Genomic DNA, 18,271 nt, shown 5'->3' on the forward strand with positions numbered 1-18,271 from the left:
TCTACTTTTTCTATGTATATAAAAAAGTAAAACATACATATAACACATGCATCGGGCTGTTTTTTTCTTCTTGGTTTTGCTCTTTATATTTTTCATTTTTTTCTTCCAGTTTCATTGAGATATAACTGACATAGAGCTATATGAGCTATAAACTTAAACTATATAAGTTTAAGGTGTGCAGCATAATGATCTGACTCACATGCATAACAAAATGATTACCACAAGAAGCGTAGAGAACATCCATTATCTCATATAGGTACCAAATAAAAGAAAAAGAAAAAAAGCCCTTGTGATGAGAACTCTTAGGGTTTACTCTCTTAACAACTTTACATATGACAGACAGCAGTGATAATTATATTAGTCAAGTTGTACGTTACATCCCTAATACTTGTATATCTTATAACCAGAAGTTTATGCCTTTTGACTGCCTTCACCCAACACACCCTGACTCTGATAACCATACATCTGATCTCTTTTTCTATGAGTTTGTTTGTTTGTTTATTTTTGAAGTATAATTGACCTACAACACTGTGCTAATTCCTAGTGCACAACATAGTGATTCAATATTTCTATACATTTCTATACATTACAAAATGATTACCGTGGTAAGTCTAGTCACCATCTGTCACCATATAAAGATATTACACTACTACTGACTATATTTATCATACTGTACATTTCATACCCATGACTCATTTATTTTGTAATTAGAAGTCTGTACCTCTTAATCTCTCTCTCCTATTTCTCTTATGTTTTTTAACTGATAATCAATTTTACTGTATTTCTTAAAAGTCCATGCTAAGAAACATGAAGTATAGATAATTTTGTCTTACTTTAATAATTAAACAGGAATCTTTCTTATTTAACTCATTAATTCATTAGTATACAAATGGGCCTTACAAAAATGAAAAAAAAAATTCACGCTAAGCATTCTTATAATAATTGGAGAAACACAGAATTTTTGAGAAGTCTTCTGTAAAAACTCTAAGAACAAATAGAACACTTTTTAATTTGAGGAATGGAGGATAAACTAAACAATCCTTTTCCCTAACTTCTGGAACTCCTCCAATGCCACAATTTCCTTTTAAGTAAGGTAAACCAGAAGCTTGAATCAGTTCCCATAATATTATAACATGTCTATAGCATCACAATAAAGTTCATTATTTTCTAGGTGTACCAAACCTTTCTTTAGGTCAACAGAGTTTCTTCAAGTCTCTCTTTTCTTCCTAATCGATCAAGATTTTAGCCTATTTTTTCCTGTTTCATGAATTTTAAATAGGACCTCAACAAACTTAAAAATTCTAGTTAGTTCTTTCTTTATTGACTTCCTACCTACCTTTATTCGTTAGTGAGTCTGCTTTTTCTTCTGTACATTTGTGAAAATTCATTTGCTCATTCAGCCTATTTTCTAACATGGTTTTATTACGGTTTTTGTTTCTTTAATTCAATTTTAAAATGCTTCATGTTATTTGAAAATTACCATGAATCATGCTACATTTTTTCCTGCTGGTTTGGTGGTAAGCTCGGACAAAGCACAACCTGTTAAACTCTTGAGCTCTAATCCTAGAGCTGCTGAGGAATTTGGGCAAGTCAGTTAACTTTCTTTGTCTCCATCTATTTAAGTATAAACCAGAGATAATATGACCTATCTCAAAACCATGTCATGTGGGAATTTCCAGCTTAATTAAAACATTGTACATTGTAATTATACACAATACTGTGCTTTTCTTATTATTTCTTAGTTATTTCAAATACTTCTTTTAGACTTCTTTATTTCTTTTAGACTGCTAGTTGAATTGCAGCAATTAATAGTAAATCAATTCAACAACATTTTGGAATAAGTTTTAGGTACCATTCGTACACATATTTACATTATACATATTTACTAAATTTTAAGTGCAAATTTACAATTAGCTGTCATAGTAGACAATAATAACTAACATTTACTGAGTACTTACAATATGTCAGACATTTTACTAGGCTCTTTGTAATGGGATATACCATTATCCCCATTTTGCAAGTGATAAAACCAAAGTACAAAGAGTTCAAGTGACTCACTTATTGTTCTATAGCTTGTAAATGAGAGCAGGGTCTTGAACCCAAGCATTCTGAGTCCAGAGCCTGTATTCTTAGTCACTATCATAACTGATTAGAAATCACTTATTCCATGGCTGGAGTTGTTTCAGTGTGTTAACAAAACATTACAACTCGACATCCTCAAAGCTTCTAAACTTTAAATAAATATTAAAATCTTGTAAAACCACTTATCCAATTTAAAGTCTGTTCAGTGTCTAATTGCTAAAAATGTCCCCAGTGTTATACACGTATACAAACACTGACCCACCAAACACACCTGGAAAGACCTTTGAAATGAGCATCTAGGCTTCAAAAACAGATAATCCTGCTCAAGGTAACACCAAGAGATGGGGAATATTCAATTGGCCTCTGCTTGAATGTTTCTGTCATAGGATGTACACCACCTTAAAAGGTAGTTAATTCTATTTCCAAGCAACTATATGCATTCAAAAAGCCTTAATTGCTGAATTAGCATGAAATGTTAAATTAACTGAAACTGGGCATGCATTCTTACTCCTGTTAGTCACAAGCTTTTTAGTTTAGTCACTTAGCCCAGAGTTTATTCTGCCTCACCTAAATGATTATACAATAAAGTAATCTAGTGAAGGCAGTGACAAAATTTGCTGTTTCTAATTTCATATATTATCTATCACCCATCTATCGGCATGAAGTAGAATGATATGTTAATAGTGTGGACTATGGAGCCAGAGTTCATGGGTTTGAATCCCACTTTTACCACATACTAGCAGTGTGAGTCTGGGCATATTATTTAACAACTTTTGGCCTCAGTTTCCTCACTTCTAGAAGGTGGAAAACAATAAAAGCAACTCGTAAGGTTGCTTTTCTAAGGTATAAATAAATTTAATCAAAGTGAATGACTTAGAAAAGTGCCTGGACTACATTAAATACTATGTTAAGTATAAACAATTGCTATCTATCTACCTGTCTCTCAGTCCATCCATCCATCCATCCAATTAGAATCTCCAACTTGCCCTTCCTCAGCTTTGATCTGAAAAAAATTTAGAGTAGCTATCCATACTTCAGGGGGAAAAAAGAAAACTATTCTAAGGAATTCTCAGAGTAATGGTAGTAGTGTGATTTCTAAAATCTTCTGAATCATTTTATAAAAACTCTCAGAGAAACTAGGGAAGCAAAACCACAAACCCTTGTACAACATATACAGCAAAATCGGGTACACAGCTCTTTCCCTTCTCCTTTCCTTACCTCTCCCTTCCTTCCCGATCAATGTAGTTCTAAAGTCATTGGTTGGGGCAGAGCAAGGTAGGTGACTAGGAAGATCTAAGGAAGAGCCACGAGGGTCCAGTGTGGGATATCAGAGCCCAAGCACGGTGAGAAGGACAGACGTGGAGGGTGGCTTGGTGTAGTGCATCAGAGCCCTAGTGGGAAGGGAAATCTTCCATGGATCAGGGGAAAAGGCAAAGGACATCAGAGCCCAAGCAGGGTGGAGAGGCATGAAGCTACACTTTTTGGATTCTCTCTTAATTTCTTCTGTTAAAAGAATACGCGAGGTCCACGGCCAACTGTCTATGTAGCAACAGTGCCAACTAGTCTCAACTATCCAAAACTGGGGACACAAGTTTTCTGGGATCTTAAACCACTTTGAAGTGGACGTAGCACAGGTAAACACTGAACTGGCTTGGGACCCACTGGGCACAAAGTCTGTGACTATCTCTTGTCTCCAACTAGGTGTCTATCTTCCCTGATTCCATTCTGTCCTGCTTACTGTTCGTGTTCAGGGACTTATATCCAACTGGTCCTACGTATTTCTTAATGCGCCTCTCTGCTTTCTACCTCAGCCTATTTGAGATTTCCTAACTTCAACATCTATTTAATTTTATAAAATACTGCTAGCCCAGATCCAGGTCAAAAATGACAAGAACCTGGCTTCAAAGTGGTTTACGTGGACTCTCTGCCTGGAATAGTGTGGCCGCCTGGTTTTGGAATCTATGCCTCTCAGCTGGGCCTTCCTTGTCTCATCCGAACAGTTACAGCCAGACCCTTGGCAATCGCTCATCAAGTCCCTGACTTAAAATCTTCAGCTTTGGATCTTAATCACCTCAAGTTCATTGGTGCCCAATAAAGTGCACTCTTCCCATTTATTGTATAATTGCTTCCTTTTTGTTCGTCACATGCCAGTATGCCAGCTCTGTGCCTCTATTTTGCTTCACTCAACAAATATCTGAGGATTATCTGCTGGCTGGCAAAGCCATATGTTTGGAAATGGGAATTAAACAGTGAACCAGATGGGGGTCTCTAACCCCCCCCACCCGAGTTTGCTTTGTCATAAGGAAGATAGGTTACAGGGCTGATGACACCACTGTTAATCACCATTTTATTAAATTCTGCAGAAAAAAGGTACAAGCAAAGGTAGACCCAGATTTGGTGGAGCCTGAAGTTTGTACAATTTGGGGAAACTTCTTTAAAAATGAAAAATAATTTAAAAATGACAAACAGAAAATTAGTACAGGCGCTTGGAAGTAGCTTGTACAAGTAAGAGCTCTGAAACTTAATCTTCATTAGCTTTATGGTAAACCAGTTTCCGAGGACAGGATCTTAGAAGGAGTAGGACAGGGGGTTAACCTACTAGTCAGGGAGCTCAAAGTGGAGGAAGAGGGAATATTCCAGGCCAGGGGAACAGCAAAGGCTATGAGGTGTAAATGTACTGGAGGAGTAAAAGAAGGCCATCGGGGACTGGAATGTAAAGAACAAACCCAAGGTGACACTGGGGAAGTGGCAAGGTACCACACCATGTAGGTCAAGTCAGGAGTTTTGCATCTTAAGAAAGGTAATGGGAAGACTGTGGATTGATTGAGGGAGAGATTAGTGGGGCATCCTGAGATAAACTTAGATTAGGATGGTAGCAATGCTTATTGAGCCACACCTAATTTATATGTCTCCTCAAATCTGATGGCTTTAATTGCCACCCAAGCTTTTGCCACTAGCTTAAAAAGTGCTATCCTACATCTCCCATCATTGCCAGCTCTCACAGCTCCCTCAGGATGAGAGTGGGGCTCTGTCACAGCCTCCACTGTACCTGTCAAAGTGGGAGCTCCAGGAGGGTCAGTGCCCTCAACATGCTGTGGGATCTGACTTCCTTAGCAGCTACCTAAAGGGGGCAGGACACATAACCCAAAAGTGCAAAAGAAAGTAAAGCGTTGTAGTGTAAAACTTTACCAACGAGAGACAGGAGACAGGAAGGAACCAGTAAATAGCTCCCTCTCCCCTCTTCTCCTCTAAACTGCTGTGAGGCAGGACAATTCCATACAGCCCTCTCCATCCCACACAACTGAGCGATTGGCTCCATCTCCTTGGGAAGTGGCAGCCAGCTCTGGAATGCACCACGCTCTCTCTGCTTTCCCTTCTTCCTATCGCCTTTCCCCGCCCTCACTCTTACTGCTTTGGAATTGAATCCTTCAATGAAGCATCTTCACATTAATTTTGACTCAGGTTCTGTTTTCTAAGCTAACGCGCATTAAGAAAGAAATGGATTCAAAAATCTATTCAAATGAGCTCAAGATCTATTTAAGACCTACTATTGTGTATGGTTCAATGTGGTATACACGTTTAAACTGTGAACATATCTACACAGCTGAGGCTCTACCTTATTCACCTTTGTTTTGGCTGGCCAGGGACTCTGCACATAGTAGGTGCTTCATAGATCTTCCTTGCATGGAATTGGAATAGGTTATCAATGTCCCAGAAAAGTAGGATAATGTGTGATCAGATAACTGAACCAAAAAAAATTGAGCAGAGCCTAACCATGCTACTGATTTGACACCAAGCTGTAAAAACTTTTCCAGAGGCTGCTTCTGTCTTATGGTGTTCAAAAGACAAGACAAATGAAAACCAGGTTGAGGAATGCATAAAAGAAGACATTAAAAGTGTGGGTAGTCTAGGGATAGACTGAAAAGGAAGGTTTGGTTCAACATGGTTCTATTTCCCAGAATATGCATGTGACAAAAGAGATATACTGTATGTGCATTAACTTTTAAAAACAGCATTTAGTGGAATTTACCATATTTTAAGAATGCACTAGGTTCTTTTTTTTTTAAACCACCCACGTGGTCTTAAATGTTTATTCAAAATAGTGAAATAAAATGGTAACCCCTGGTGAAACAACTAATAATGATCCCTTCTTGTGCAAATTTTCATTCTGATATAGAGTTTCTGTCTCTATTTTTTCATGTTCTTATACAACTGGATCTGTTCTGCTGTTACACATGTGCATTTCTGTTTTCAGATATAACAGTAAAGAGCAGATTTCCTCAATTCCCTACTGCGTAATTCAAGAATTAATCTACTCTAAGGAGAGAAACTTCATGAATATAAAGTATACCGATCACCACATTAAGTGATTTGCCGAACTTAAAAGCAGTGGCTTGTTACAACAGCTGGTGTGTTATCTCAGATTTCTTACCCCTCATTATCACCACCCCGAAAGAAATGTACATCTAAGTGGTATAGTAACTTTGGCTTGAACACTTTTTGTTTTTGTTGATTTGTTTTAATGTGGGCTCTTCCATTGTAAGAAAATCTGTTTTAATCTGTTTTGAAGCATGTGTTCATAGAAACAAAACCAAATACTGACTCTACAAAGCTTTACTGGGTGTCTCCCATGTAAGCTGTGATGGAATCATGCTGCCTATCGCTGTCCTCCAGGGGGATGTGAAGACCTGGGGATAGTTCCTTCATGTGCTATACCCTGAGTTGGTCCATATTTTAAGATTAGAGGGAAGTGTTTTTTTTTAATTGACACCATCTATGAATTGAACTTCTTGATATGTACATTGCTTTCCTGTGGAGAGATCCCACAGACTGTTTTGACCGAATGGAAGGCATATCTTTTTCTTTTTTTTTAATGTTTTCCTTTTTTTTTCTTCCTTACTTCCCCTTTTACTTTTATTGATTGATTGATTGATTGCGATAAGAACCTAGAAAATGATATCGAATTGTAGTTTTAAACTACAATTAAAGAATAGGATGTGAGAAATATGAAAAATATCTTTAAGTTGGTTACATGTATAAAGGTTTTTGACTTTTTAAAAGTAAAATTTGCTTATTTAAAAATTAATGCTCATTACTGAAGAAAATTCTTTAAGTATTTTATTCTACAGAAGGCAGAGAAGCTAGCAGCGTGATAAAGCCATTCATCATAGTCAAGCTTTAAATTGGCAAAACTCGTGCCAAACATGGGCTCTGTGGAAGATTTCATGGTCAATTAGGCAAATACATGTATAAAATTGACCCAGCTACAAAGATCATAAAGCCAATTACTAATCATGTTAATTTCACCCCTCCAAGCCCCAGAAATAATTTTTGCCCTCGCAGGTTTACGATATCCAAATAAAATATACAATCAATATTTTTTAACACTATAGAAAGCTTTATAATATTTTATAATGTAGAGTCCTTAGTTCATAAGTATTGTTAGATTTAGTCTTCTATATTTCTGAGAGGTTTTCAAGAAACCCCAGCTCAAGCTGTCTACAGTATTTTTCATGACAACACGATGGACATAAGTATACAATTTTAATTATGTATTTTTCCATTTGAAATACAAATTTGAGGCACATGGTTAGTTGTTTGCATTTGTGCAAGATTCAATTTATATTATAGAAAATCTGCTGACTAGTGTTCCGTTCAGGAGCATTCTGTCCTACCATTTTATACATGTCTGTATTCAAACTAGAATAGTATTAAATGAACCTTTTATATTTTAAATATTCAAGAGTTTTATATTCAAAATTTCTTTTCTCGCTGTCAAACTAGCTTGCCTAAAGGCAAGGTAAGATCAAGTTAGACTCTCAGAGGTAGAATTAAATTTTATCATGGCATCCATCATAATATACAGTTTGCTTAATATGCAAATAAAGAGTATATGGATTCAAAGAATAAAGGATTTTTAGGCAGTGTGTGAAATCCAAGGGACCACTTTTATAGAATAGATTCCTTTTAAATTTACACTTCCATCATTTTAATGAAAACATAGGGTAAACAAATTTTAATAGAAATGTTTTAAGTTACCATTTTCCATTCAATTTTACTTCTACTGGGTTATTTTTCATGACAGCTCTTTATTTAAAACTAATAAAAATAGAAGAGAAGAAATAAAATAAATATACTAGAAAGAAATCATTACCTCAGCCTTTCTGGAGAGTTCCATCCAGTCATTTTTGTTGTAACTGCACATGATGCTAGCAATCACAATCTTTAAAAAGAGAAAGGAAAGAATATTAGATCAAATAGTTATGCCTTTGTACACAAGGGTATATGATATATATATATATATATATATATATATATGTTTATAATGATAAACTATATTATAAAAATTAGTTTTCCATCTGTTGAAAGAAATCATTAAAAAAACAGCAGGGCATTATAGTGAAGCAAAGGATGAGATCTGGGGCTTCAGACTTACGTTAGAGACTTTCTCATTTACTCTCTTTGAATACTTGAGCAAGTTACTTAACTTTTCTGATCCTCAGCATTCTCATTTTTAAAATGGAGATAATAATACTGACCTTGCCAACCTCAAAAAGTGATAGTTGGAATTACACGGATTTGTGTATGTGAAAGGGTTGTTTAAATTATACAAGGACACAGAAATATTTATTAATATAATTACTGGTATAGCTAAAAGGTTTCAAGGTATGGAAAGGAAGTAAATTAGTGTCTTCTTCAATCATATCTTATTATAGTATGGATAATAACCCCTTACATATTCAGAGTGAATTATAGTTTTAGAGTTTGTTAAATGTTGATTATTTAACTACAGTCTTACAGTAACCTTATAATGGAGGCTACAAAGAGTAGTATTTACTAGTATCTGCTCTGAAGCCAGAATGTCTAGATCAGAGCTCAGACTCTACCACTAACTGTGTGGCCCTGGGCAAGATATTCAGTTTTCTCACTGGTTAAATATGGACAATAGTACCTTCCTACTTAGAAAAGTGATAATTGAATTGCTAAGATTTTATGGCTCTAATGATGTACTAGCTAATGTTTTAATGGATTTTACTTTATTAACTTACTTAATCATTCTCAACAGTATTCTCCCCATTTTACAGATGAAGATGCTGAGGCACTGATATGTAAAGGTCACAGAGCTAATAAAGAGCACAGCCAGGACTCAGACCCAGAAATTTGACTGACAGTCTGTGCTTTTAACCACTAGGTTTTGCTGGCCTAATGTAAATCTTCAATATATGTCAGTAATTCTTTTTATTACTACCATTTAAAGACTATGAGATTGTGACACAAAGAGTTTGCGCCAAGCCTAAAGTCACAGAGTCCAGTGGAAGAGTCCACTAAAAGTCACTGGGCTCTCACCACATACAGCTTTTTAATGTATGTCTAGAAAACAAAACAAAACAAAGATGTGCTGTACAAGTCAGATGAATGCTTTTAATATTAAGAGAAAGACAGAAAATACGTTGAAGAGAGTTCTGAATACCAGAGTTCGAAATACTGAATAAGTCTGTCCTTAAGATTGGGTCAATTTTTTCTCTCCTGATAGACTGTAATCTCCATGGGTGCCTGGACTGCTCTGCATCATGCATCATTTTATCTATAATAACCGGCATGATGTTTGGCACATAGTAAAACTGAGTGAATAAATGCACGAGGGCACTAAAGGTTTAGGAACAGAGAGTTGTTTTTTCAGCTCATCCTTTTAAAATTAAGCAGAAATGAACACCATGAGTTAGAGAAGGGAAAAAAAATAAACAATTGGTGAAAACTGTTGGCAAATAATTATTATACGAGTCAGAGTGAAGAGTGAGCAGGGCAGTTGAGAGTGCTGGTCTTGGCGATAGAAAAAAGGGTCAGATGTCAAAATACATAGAACTCGTGAACTAGAAGGAGCAATTAAGAAAGAAGAATCAAGAGATCTGAGAGGCTGATTCTGAGTTACTGAGAAAAATCTCAGAACTTTAGTCAGATAAAAGTAGAACAATGAGGAAAAAAAAGGAAGCCAGGAGAAACAGTATATTCAAAGAGATTCCTCTGTAGACAGATTCTACTTTTCCTCTGTAGAGAGAGAAAAGTAAAAGTAGATGATGAATAGAGGAGGGAAATTAAGAATGCACAGAGTTCGGGATTCAACTTTTGTGTCCAGTTAGGATGCAGCTTTAAAGAATTTGAGAGAAATACCTAAGAGTGATCCTTGGCCTTTTCTCTAGGGGTTAAAAGAAAGTGAAAAGTCAAATTCCAAACTTGCCCATTTGCAAGCAAAAAAGGGTCACTAGCCTAATTGTGCATCTTCAGTAATAGATGCTCTTTCTGCCATTTCCACGTGCTCTAAGATCTTGGGGACAATCTGCCCCACTCTCCAGGTAGAAGACAGACCAGGGAGGAATTCCAAAGGGGACACCAGATCTTCTGGGACTAGATTAATACCATCTTGTGCGTATCCTTGCATGAAAAAAAAAGGGGGGGGGAACCTCATTGGAAAAGAAAATCAATTGGGATGAAGGCTGGGGGCAGGTGACAGATTCCTATTGTCTTCAGTGGCCTCGACGTCAAGTAAACAAACAAACATTTTTTAAAAAATGGTTAGCCTAAGGATTTAGGGGAGGAGAAAACTCCCCAAGCTTGTTGGTAAAACTTCAAGGGCAGGGTTAGATCCAAAGATTCAGACTTAAAAAACGACTTTAGCATTAGATATTAATTCTCCTGTGGTGAAAGAGACAAACAATAGACCTAGGATTTTAGGGAGTTTTACTATTCAAAGCAAATCAAGACAGACAAAAAACAAAAACAAAAACAAAACATGCCTCCAGTTATGACAAAGCATCCCCGAGTTCACATTCCCGTACAAATATGAAGTAGCTGCTAAATCAGCACAGCGTCCTACTCCCCAGTGTCCCTCTCAGGGTGCCACGGAGGACAACAGGGGAGAGGCTTCTCCTGGGCAGGATCCAGGTAGGCAGACGGGCTGACCAAGAAAGCCACTTCCAGGGAAGTAAGGTTTACTAGCACTGACAACTGGATATGACAGATGCTCTCAACTAGTGACTAAGATAGTTCCTCTTTACTGAATGGCGATTTTTATTCTGATAAAGCTGCTTTTGCTTCAAATATATATTGATTGTGTCTGGATTGGTTAAAATCGTCATTTGCCTTATAAGGCCTGAGGATCACGAGGCGCTACACTTGAGCTTGATGGAGAGAAATAAGTATCACCCAGAGAATTTTCCTGAACTTTGAGAACACTGGTGCCATCAAATGCCTAGGAACGCAGTGACTAGATATGATTTGGGGCACACTGTCATTGGGGAAGGGTGACCACAGGTGGGAGGGATGCATTATGTTGAACAGATACAAGTTTTATTTGTACGCTCTGAGCAGCCGAGCACTACCTCCTTCTTTCCTCATCATCTAAAAACAGACTTTACCTTCCTGCCCAAAAAGCTGGGAAAATATCCCCAACAGGGTTAATCGCAGTGATCAACTACTCTGGTCTCATTAAAGTCCTTCAGTGGAGCTGGGGAGTTAAAGGCTTTTTTCCTCTTTGGTCCCTGAACTGGAATGAGGTATGTTCAGAGTAGCTGGTAATCACTGACTGCTTACTTAACCAACCCAACCCTGCCACTCCTACCCACCTGCACTGGGTAAAAACAAAGCAGAGACAGAGGAAAGTAGAGATGCAAGATGGAGAGATGTTTCCACCCCTTTTAAGTCAGGTGTACCACTAACATGCCTGTACAAGTGAACCAATAAATACCACTTTTGGCTTAAGAAAACCCAAGTTATATTCTATTTTCTATCACTGACAGTCTTGACAGTTACTACTACATGCAAAACTAAAATTGTCACTTTTAAAATAACTTCCTAAGCATTTTTTTTCTGTCAAGTAAATTTAAGGGAAAAATAACTTTATACACTATTTTCAAATGTTAAATTATCTAAGAAGTCTAGAAATCTTTATCTAAAACCAAGGGATAGTCTGTGAAAATATACGGTAACACTCTATTTCAGAGGAATAATGATGACTCCAAGTTATTTTATTTTTTATTAAAAAATATTAGGATTTTTCGAAAAGTCAGGCTAAAAGACATTAACACTAAAAGAACGCTAGACAGAATTTAATTTTTCTTTGATGATTAGAAAGCCCTTCAGTGTTTTGCTGTGCTTAGTTTTTAATCAAACAAAGGAAGATAGGTTACTTCTTTCCTGTGGAAAAAAAAAGAATTGATGGGTATTTTACATTGTGAAACATCATGAAATGTTACTAGAAATGAATACCCAATAAAACATTTTTAAAACCAAGTAACATTTCCCTATCTTTCATTTAATTTATGCCATTTCTAAGTGCTCCGTTTTTCATGGCTAAATTTTAAAACATTATTGGATGAGTCTATACATAACTATATCCTACATTTTTTGATACACAGTCTAGTGAGAGATTCAAACAATGTCAGTTAATCAATTAATATGGAAGCTGAGCATCTGCTGGGGTAGGCACTGGATGACATGCAGAGGAGTTTAAGATATTGATTCAGAGTCTTTGTTTATCAACATTTAACCAGTATTTTTTGAGACCTTCTATGCGCCAGTAACTGTAACTCAAAAGTGATGAGCAAAAGAGGAAAAGTCCCTACCTTACTGCAGCTTACATTTTTAGGGAGGGAAAAAGTCATTTAAAAAGTACATTATCGGGCGTCCCTGGTGGCGCAGTGGTTGAGAATCTGCCTGCCAATGCAGGGCATACAGGTTCGAGCCCTGGTCTGGGAAGATCCCACATGCCGCGGAGCAACTAGGCCCGTGAGCCACAATTACTGAGCCTGCGCGTCTGGAGCCTGTGCTCCGCAACAAGAGAGGCCGCGATAGTGAGAGGCCCGCGCACCGCGATGAAGAGTGGCCCCCACTTGCCACAACTAGAGAAAGCCCTCACACAGAAACGAAGACCCAACACAGCCATAAATAAATAAATAAATAAATAAATAAATAAGTACATTATTAGGACTATTTCCAGGTCAAGATTAAGGAAAAATAGAGGAGAGCAAGATGGAGAATCACAGGGGTGCACAGAGCCTCATTAGATGATGGTCAGTAAAGGGCTCTCTGAGTTGAGAAATAAAAAGATAAGAAGGCACCTCACACAGAAGAATGGATTGGGACCTGAGTGAAAATTGGCATTCCAGGTAGAGAAAACTGCATGTGCAAAGACTCTGAAGTAGGAATGAGCATGATATACTTAAAAAGAGAAGCCCTTTGTAGACGGTATTCCATGACAGGGCAAGAAGAGTGTAAGAGGAGACGAGAGAAGCAGGCAGTAGCCATATCTCTGGGAGCTGAAACCTGTGGGAGTTTGGATTTTATTGTAGGTATAATAGGAGACCACTGAAAGGTTTAAAGGAGGGTGATAAAATGATCCGATTTACATTTTCAAAAGATGCTTCTGGCTACTTTATAGAGAACGGAATGAGGGGCTGTAGGGTAAAAGCAAAGAGTCCAGTTGAGTTGAAATAATGTGGCTTGCATAATATTCATGGAGATACCAAGAAGTGGAATTCTGAGCTAAGACCAACAAGGCGGATCAATGGTTAGACTCAGGAGGTGAGAGGAGAGAAAGAATTAAGGATGATCCCTAGATTATTGGCTTGAGCCACTGAGTGGAGCGTAGAGACTTCACCAAGATGGAACAAAGCATAGTGCAGTAACAAGTGGGGGACTGTTAAGAGGTTCAATTTTTAATATATTACATATAAAATGTCTAGCAAGCATCCCATTAGTGATAACATCAAGTGTGCCACTGGATACATGAGTCTAGAATTCACTGAAGAGGTTAGGGATGAAAGTGAACATTGTAGAGACTTCAACATATAATGGTATTTAAACCTACCTGGCTTAGTGACTTCTAAACAGAATAGAATAAAATAGAGAAAATGAAAGAGATGAAGATTAACCCAGAGCCACATGAAAATGCTAAGAGAGGGAAGTGTTCCAAAAAGTAAGGAGCAATCAACAGGGATGAATGCTTCTGACAGCTGGTGTAAGAAAACAGAGAAGTGTTCACAGGATTTGGCAGTACAGATGCCATTGGTAAGCTTTACAAGAAGGGTGTCGGTGAAACAGGGAAGACAGAAGTCAGACTGGAGTCGATGGAATGAACAGAATATGAAGGAGTGAGAGAACGGATACACAAAGCTCTCTAATAGTTTTTGTGGGCTAGCTCAAAGAGCAATGAGGCAGCAGATGAAGGGCCGTGGGAGGTCTAGTGAGATATTTTTTTTTTTAAATGGACTATATTTGAGTATGTTTTTATGCCGGTGGAAATGATGTGGAAAAGAGGAAGAAGCTGTTGAAAAGGCAAGAGGTGATGATGAATCTATAATAATTTATGAATCAAATTTTGGGTGTTGTTTCTCCCTGAAAAATACTTCAAAGGTTAAAAACGACAGGACACTTACTCTGCAACAAGAAAAAGTAGTGTTAAATGGCTTCAACTGTCATCCTTCCAAACTTTTAAATTAAAGAATCACGAGTCATAGTCAAATTATTTTTTTTATAATTCATTTCCTTATGGAATAAATGATTTTATTAAGTATTTATTTTTTCAATCTGAATGACAGTAAAGTCTGCACATCAGAAATTAAGGTGAAGAGCAACATAAAATTTCCAAGTAGTTACCAGCAGGCCGTCTTGTCAAATTCCCAAATATTTACCATCTATGCCTAGAACACAGGTTGGAAACACTGATTTGGTATTCTGTAATCATACTGTGAACTATATTGGAAATTCAGTCAACAATTCAGCTTCCAGACAACCTAAATTTTTTAGTACGGAAAAACTGCAAAGTGACAAAGGTGAACAATTGTAAATTACAAGTGGCCGAGTTAGGTTTTGTCAAACAATTTAACAAAATCATTGCTAACACTACTGGGATTATATTATATTGAGGAGGAAAAATAGCATGGGACATGTGATTTTCAAAGACATTTAAAACTAAGAAAACATGTTTACTAAATATTAATTAATTGTACAACATTCAAATTGTAAATGTTCTTTATACCACTGCACAAATATACTAAAGTGAGATTGGTACAATTTTCCTGAAATGTACACATTGAGAGTAGAACATTAAAAGTAAAATTTATAAGCTCTTCAAATTTTATATGGTTACTGCTAATTTAATGGTTGCAAATGAGAATAGTACTCTTAAAGCTGTCTTCTATATTATTTTAAAATTTATCATTTTCTTTGCTTATTTTGGGACCCACAACTACCTTGCTTACACAACTATTCTTAATACAGAAAAGTCAGGTTCAAAGCTATAAAATATGCACATAGTGTCCATAGAAAATCAGAGATGTTTTCCACTAGAACAAGAAATAAAAAACCACTGTAGACTATTCAGGAACTACAGTAACTGCTGTTTTTTCCTCTCCTTTTCATCACTTCTTGCTAGGTTTTTATGTAGTTTCCGTCCCCACTGTATTTAGCAACTGATCTACCCTAGGTCAGCTGTAACCTTGGCAAAATTATTAGATACTTTTCAGCCCAAATCTATACTGGAACTCTTTCCAGCACTGAGACAGGTAACCACCTCCAGCTTCCTGAGACCCTCCTCTGTATGAGCTTTGGAGATACCTCCTTTTATCCCTATTTTTCCTATTTTTGCTATTCCTTCTCAGGCTCTCCTGCCTTTAGCCACCTTTTCCACGTTGATGTCCCCAGGTTCTACTCATGGTCCTCTTTTAACATAGACATCATGTTCACAATGAATTCAGAGAATACCTATATGCAGAAAATTCACAAAGTAAACACCTCCAACCTGTGTCTTTTTCCTGAGTGCAAGAAGAGCATATTCAACTATCTTTGAGCACCTATGTTCAACTTGCCCCAAATCAAACTTAAATTTCTCCACCCTGAATTTGCATTTTCCCCACATTAAATTTACTTATACTCTACCCTTTTGTCCCAAGTTAGAAAACATGGAGGAGATATTCTTTCTTCATTTCTCCCTCATTGCCTACATCCCATTACTTACCAAATACTCTCTAGTCCACTGGTTCTCAGACTTGGCTGAGCACTGAAATCACCTGGAGAGCTAAAAACATAACCCCAAGATCTGTATGTAGTTAGGCCCAGGGATCAGTGCTTTGTCAAGGATCTCCAGATAATTCTAACATGCAGGATAGTCTGAGAAGTACTGCTCTAGTTTACTCATCAAATATCTCTTCTAGGTGTTCCTGACTCTTCATCACGACTGTCTTAGTTAAGACCTTCACCACTGCTCCCCTGGATTACTGAAGTACCTTCCTTATTAGTCTCCCCATCTCTGATATCAGCCTATGTCATCTGCCAGATCCATCTAAGAGACAAACCTGATCATATCACACCTCTGCTTCAAATCCAAGTTCAAGATAAAATCTAACTCTTTAATATGCTATACAATACAATGGGACATTTGCTCCAACCGCACTGAATTACTTTGCTTCCTGAATGTAACATGGATTCTGCAATCTCTTGACCATATGTCTACTCCTTTTGTCTGAATGAATAAGGAACGGTCCCTGTGCTCATATGGAATAATAAAGGAGACATATGTAAATTGAAACAAAAATAATTATAGTGTATGAACCAGAATACAGTGAGAGCAGAAAGGAAAGAGTGATTAGCTGTATCTGTGTGAATCAGGGAAGGCCTCAGAGAAAAGGAACTCTTAATCGACTATGAAATCATCCATGGGTATTTATTGGAAACTGATTAGAAATGAAAAGGCCAAGAGTACTCCAGTTGTAGTAAGCAGCAGAAACAAAGGCACAGGGTGCTGTGTTTAAGGAATATGCTCTGCTTAAGGAATATCAAGGAGTTCAATTTAGCTTTGGGGGAAATGAATGGCTACACTTCGAGGGCAATGGAGCTGGATGCATAGGTTGAAACCAGATTTATTCAGGCAAGGGGTTAAAACAATGGTTTCTAATCAGCTGAGCATTTGGCTTTGAATTTTAGATTATTTTGTCTAGTAAATTCCTGCTCCTCTTTTGCCCGTTACCTTTCCCAGGAAGGCTTACCTGTTCACCCCTCCTCCCCTGTGTCAGACACCTGTCTTCTGAGATCCCATAGCACCCTTTGCATGTCTTTATCATAACATTTACTATATTGTATTAAACTGTGGTTTGTATGTCTTTCAAAAGATGACCAAAGTTTTTGGGGACAGGGCCCAGTTTTTCATCTCTATATATCTAGTATCTAGTATTGTACCTTATATTTAATTAGTATTCAAAAATGTTTTCCTCAAAGGAATAATGAAATAGGTAGCTGAGAAAAGAAAGTGCAAGTAACACACATTGCAAGTAATCCAAGCAGTTAAATAATGTATTGCATTACATTTACAATATCTAAATGTAAGTAAATTTCTACATTCTACAGAGAGAATGAGAAGGACAGGTAGGTGGTATAAGGTAAGAAGTTCAAGAACCTCTCACATTTTATAAAGTATACTTTATATCAATGAATAAGAATCCATTATATTTGTTTACAGATTTACACTTAATACACATTTTCACATACATTATCTCATTTATTCCACATAATAATTTTGAACTTAGAAAACCTTATATTGAGAATAATGAGCACAGATAATTTACTTTACCAGCATAAAGTAAATCAATAGCAGAGGCAGGGATTAAGCTCAGGTCTTTTGACTCCAAGTTCCTCTTGACTACATCAAGACTATACCATATTGATTTCCTATCCTTTCAATTTACATTAGATATTCTAGCTAATTTTGTGTCCTCAACCCTCTTGTGGTAGTCTATTTGAAAGAAAGTGTTCCCCTCCCTGTATCCATACCCTCTTGCAAAGTAACTGTGCAGCTACTCTGATAAAGTGGGGGATTTATTTACCTGCCTTTTGAATGTGGGCTTTGTGACTTGTTTTAATCCACAGAATATCACAGAAGTGATGTTGTGCCAGTGTCAAACCACAGCTTGAAGAGGTCTTGTCCTCTTCTGTTTACTCTCTTGAAATCCCGCCTAGCCATGTGATCAAGCTAGTACAGCCTGCTGAAGGATCAGAGACCACATGGAACAGGGATGAACCATCCAGCTGAGTTCACTCGGGACCAGCCAGCACATAGCCCACCTGGAAGTTGACTATAGACTGAGTAAGACCAGCTGAGACCAGAAGAACCACACAGCTTAGCTCAGCCCAAATCGCTAAC

At 37.1% G+C, this 18,271-nt stretch overlaps 1 protein-coding gene across 1 annotated transcript in view; it reads right to left on the reverse strand.

Annotated features, from left to right (window-relative positions):
• The window catches only part of DPYD (dihydropyrimidine dehydrogenase), an 808,008-nt gene that overhangs the window by 263,224 nt on the left and 526,513 nt on the right, over window positions 1–18,271 (reverse strand). The window contains exon 15 of the mRNA XM_007169549.2: window positions 8,237–8,305. Within this exon, the coding sequence (XP_007169611.1) occupies window positions 8,237–8,305 (69 nt within the window). The remainder of the gene's footprint in view (window positions 1–8,236; window positions 8,306–18,271) is intronic.

This window comes from Balaenoptera acutorostrata, chromosome 1, assembly GCF_949987535.1.
Source record: "Balaenoptera acutorostrata chromosome 1, mBalAcu1.1, whole genome shotgun sequence".
In the NCBI taxonomy this organism is placed as follows: Eukaryota; Metazoa; Chordata; class Mammalia; order Artiodactyla; family Balaenopteridae; genus Balaenoptera; species Balaenoptera acutorostrata.